Raw genomic sequence first — 4798 nt, 5'->3', positions numbered from 1 at the left:
AATCTCCGAAGATGCGGTGGTTGGAACGAACCAATCCGGCGATCACTTTTGGTGGCGCGTCTCTAGCCGGTACAATGCACACCGGCCGCCGGGAACGATCGAGCGCAACGAGAGTATGGTGCGCAACTGCATCGGCCGAGCCAACGAAGAAATTGGCAAGTTCAACGGCTATTTCATCCAGGAGTCCCGGAATGCCGGGAGCGGCCAAAGCGAGGTCGACATCATCACCGCCTCGCTGAGCACCTACCAATCCATGAACGGTAAGTCGTTCAAATATCTTAACGTTTGGCAGGAGACGCGGACGCACCCGAAGTATAAGGGAGGCATAACATCCTCCTCTAGCGGCTCCTCCAAACGCTCACGGTCGGTAGCACTATCCGACTCCGGCTCGGAAGAAGTGGCTAGCCAACTCGCCGGAGCTAACTTGGGTAGCCCCGATGCCGGACCAAGCGGTTCCCGACGCCGACCGCAAGGTAGGAAGAAGGCGGCGGCCGAACGACGTCGCGCCGCGACTCCATCTGCCCCTGCTCCCGAACCCGCACCCTATGTTCCACCTCCACCCCCGAACAACTCGTTGTGGGCCCTTTTGGCCCAACTCAATATGGCCGATAGGTCAACTATGACCCCCACGCAACTTCAAACGCACGAGTCCATGATATTGGGTCTCCAAAAACAATTGGGGTTGGTGCCGCCGGATGCGTAGTCTTCCTCGGGTTATATTAGCCAATAATTATGTAATTTTTAATTTTTAGGAGTTTAATTATGTAATTTTTAATTTTTAGTATTTTAATTATGTAATTTTTAATTTTTAGGATTTTAATTATGTCTTTTTATTTTATTTGTAATTTGTAATTTTTATTGTGGTTTTTTTAATGAATTTTAGTATTATGAAAATGTTGTTGTGTAATTGAATTTTATATTAATTGTGCTCGTCCTTGCGGAAGAGCACAGTTGTGGGTGTTGTGCTCTTGCCAGAGAGCAGGCATGAATAGTACCGCCCGGGCCCACAACCGTGCCGCTGGCAAGAGCACGGTTGTGGATGCTCTAACAACTGGAGTACATTAGTCGACAAAATTAATGGTTTCGTGTAATCGGAAAAATGGTTTGTCTGATAAGATGAATGAATAATGAGGTGAGACCGTGACGTAACGCCGAATTATGACGTGTAAGATAAGATAACAATTAACAAAACTACCCATCCCATCCCATCCCATCCCATCCCATCCCATCTGTGCATGCTGTTTTAAGTTTTTTCTTGATTAGGAAGAATTCAAATTCCTTGATATGACTGTATATTAAATCACTATTCGTATGTATGTTTATCATTTCTATTTTGTTCTGAATTCAAATTCCTTGATATGACTGTATATTAAATCACAATAATATATTACTCCCTCTATCCCACTAAAATATGCACTATTTCCTTTTCAGTCGTCCTACAAGAATATACATTTTCCAATTCTGAAAACTTTTTCTCTCTATTGAGGTGGGATCAATACTTCATTCTCATTGGTGTTTGGATCAATCTTTTCTTTTGCAGGGGATATCAGAAATGTCGATGATTTGGAGGAATTGTTTTCTCAGACCAACTACTTCTTCTTCATTTTGGAATTATGCTCTGCTTTTTTTTTTTTACTTTTAACTCTTAACTTTGTTTGTTAGATTTGACGCAGTGATCCTTGCTAATCCCATGAGATATTTTGACAACAATTTGGTTGGATCTCTTAATTTATACAAACTCATGGCTAAACATAAGGTACTCTACTATTCTTATAATCATTTTAATTGTGATATAATGTCAGCTTCAACAATTACATGAGTCATCACCATTTCTCATGTGATCTATCTCTCTTGATTAGAGTTATTTGGTTTGGTTGATTAGATATAACTTAGTCTTATCATATGTTGTTGGTTTAGGTGGACTCATCCTGATTCTCGATAAGACTAAGCAAAATTAATTTCTGCCTAATTCAATCTCGGATAATCTTAGGCCAAATTGATCTCGAGTAACTGAAGACCCTAATGTTTACAAGTTTGCTTTGGCATATGATATAGCTATATGACCACGACTGAACTTATCTTTTGTTGACACGGCAAGTGATCTTGTGTGTAGTTGGTTTTCTCCTCATCTGCAACAGTTTATGGCCAGCCTGATAAAATTCCGTGTGTGGCTATGAATCCTTACGGTCGCACAAAGGTCTGTCCTCTTAAGACCACTTGTATGGTGTTTAACAAGAGTCCTAATATTTCTTGTTTTCTCAATAGCTCTTTCTTGAAGAAATTGCTCAAGATCTGCACAAGGCAGATCAAAAATGGAGAATTATTTTGCTCAGATACTTCCAGGGACGAAGCCACGTTTGGGGGTGGGGGGCCACTGGGCCCCCCAGATTTTGAAATTATTAGTATATATATTATACATTCCAAAACAAAGTATGAGTAGTAGCTCAGTGGTAGATTTCTTGCCTTGGCATCCAGGAGATATGAGATCGATTCTCGTGAACAACAATCATTATTCTATCAATACATATGTATTTTTTGTCCAGTCATTAATTTTTATTTTCTTTCTAGTGTTATATTTCATGAATGGTTTTTATTTTCTTTGTATTGTTATCTCTTTTAATTTTCTACCAATCTATTTAATTTTTTTCTCCTTTTGATTTACTATAATACATCTCCTGTAGTATAATATTTTTGCTAATGTAATAATTTTATCTTTTCGTTTCTTGTACATCCAAGATATCTACTGTATTTAATTTTCTCTTATAAAATATTATTTGATTCTCTATTAAACATTTTTTTATCTTTATTATTTCTTAATCACTTGTAAACATTTTAATGCATTTTTAAAATTTCTTGTCATTCTAATCTATTAAATCGATTTAAATTTGTATTTTTTCTACTAATTTTTAAAATAAAAGACGACTAAAACTTTGCTTAAATAATTGAAATATTTTTTGCAAAAATAATATATATTGCAAAAGTTGAAATAAATTATCCATATAATATAAATATATAAGAACTTCCATTTTTATAGTATATAATTAAGTATATTAAAAATACAGATATAAATTGTGACTAAAAGATCAAATGAATTTTGAATGTCTAAATTGATATACAGATATAAATTGTGACTAAAAGATCAAATGAATTTTGAATGTCTAAATTGATATAACTATTTATCGTTCCACTCATATTGCAACTGTTTACAGGTATATTGAAGTCGACATAAAAAATAGCTCACAATTATAAACAGTTTTTGGACCCCCCAGGCAAAATATCCTGGCTTCGTCTCTGGATACTTCAACCCGGTTGGGGCCCACGAGAGCGGCATGCTTGTAGAGGACCCTAGAGGAATCCCCAACAATCTTATGCCTTACATAACACAAGTAGCTGTTGGTAGATTACCCGAGTTAAATGTTTATGGTCATGATTATCCCACGCCTGATGGTAGCGCGGTACGTATGCTAATATGAATTTTTTGGTACGTAAAAAAACATGTTTAGGGTATGTAAAGGCTTGTAGAACTACATCCCTCCTTGTTTATTTTGAGCTTGTGTTATTTAGTTCTATTTCAAGATAATATGTTTGCCAATTCGCGACTACATCCATGTTATGGATTTGGCAGACGGCGACGTTGTTGCACTGGAGAAGTTTCTGCAACGCAATGACATAGGTGAATACACTCGTTAATGGTATCAAAAATAGCAACATATGCTTCACCTTATTGATTCGTCCAATTTTCATATTTGAGGTTGCGTTGCCTATAACTTGGGAACTGGTCGTGGCACATCCGTTCTTGAAATGGTGGCAGCTTTCGAGAAGGCAACAGGAAAGGTATGGTTTGGATTTGGAAAACACGAAACTTGTATACTTGCTAAACTAGTATATATACTTGGAACATTTTAATTTCTTACAGAAACTCCCTATTAAACTCTGTCCAAGACGACCGGGAGATGCAACAGCTGTTTATGCGTCAACAGACAAGGCTGAGAGAGAGCTTGGTTGGAAGTAAGTATATACTAGTAAATATTCACATATAAAATTGCTAGCCGTTTTGATCCATGGGGATACCGGTCGAAGCCTTGAGATCTGCTGCCTACTGTTGTTACGCGTCGTGCCTTGTGAAACGATATTCTACATTTTACAACAAGTTTAATTTGTGGGGAAATCTTATTGTATTTTGGATGTTCAAAGTTGATATATATATAGGGAAAGCCAATAATGTGTAGAGTATTTGCATTGTGATAATATTATTGTAGTGTTCCCAGAAGTATGCATTTATAGGTTAAGTGCAGTGGTTGATTATTGTAAGTCTAAATGCCTTATTATAAAATAAATATGGTTATAATAGGAACAATGTGCTCATTTTTTGGCCTACAACAAACCAATTGAAGTAACTATAGGCAATTAGTTAGAAAGAAAGGTATATATAATATATACGATGTCCAAAACTGTGTGTTGCAACTTGCAATCAGTTAGTAGCAACGACACTAGATCTTCTCCATAGGGGAGGAGGCAATCATTTTGACAACAAATAAAGATTAAATATTTGTACAAGACAAAGGTTGACAACAAATAAAGATTAAATAAAAACTAAATGGAGTTATATTTGTATTTGGAAATCATTTTTATTTATTTAACATAATTTTAGTAATGATAATACAGAATTCATAACTAGGACTACAATAGGTAGAAGAATTTATAATAAGAATATACATTAAGAAGCTCTGAACATGGTCATACATTTAGACCATAACCATCCATAGTTGGCGAAATAGGATGTTGAAGTGTTGGTGTC

The 4798-nt window shown here is 36.4% G+C and overlaps 1 protein-coding gene across 1 annotated transcript; it reads left to right on the top strand.

Annotated features, from left to right (window-relative positions):
* Nucleotides 1–1158: 1158 nt before the first annotated feature.
* LOC121757600 (UDP-glucose 4-epimerase-like) lies at nt 1159–4248 on the top strand. Its single transcript, XM_042153121.1, has 9 exons — nt 1159–1165; nt 1487–1589; nt 1663–1756; nt 2114–2197; nt 2266–2332; nt 3295–3455; nt 3577–3673; nt 3752–3834; nt 3917–4248. The coding sequence occupies exons 1-9, from the start codon at nt 1159–1161 to the stop codon at nt 4010–4012; spliced, it is 792 nt and encodes a 263-aa protein (XP_042009055.1). The 3' UTR covers nt 4013–4248.
* The last annotated feature ends 550 nt before the right edge of the window (nt 4249–4798 follow it).

Source organism: Salvia splendens, chromosome 12 (assembly GCF_004379255.2).
Source record: "Salvia splendens isolate huo1 chromosome 12, SspV2, whole genome shotgun sequence".
In the NCBI taxonomy this organism is placed as follows: Eukaryota; Viridiplantae; Streptophyta; class Magnoliopsida; order Lamiales; family Lamiaceae; genus Salvia; species Salvia splendens.
This window is presented reverse-complemented; position numbering and strand designations above follow the sequence as displayed.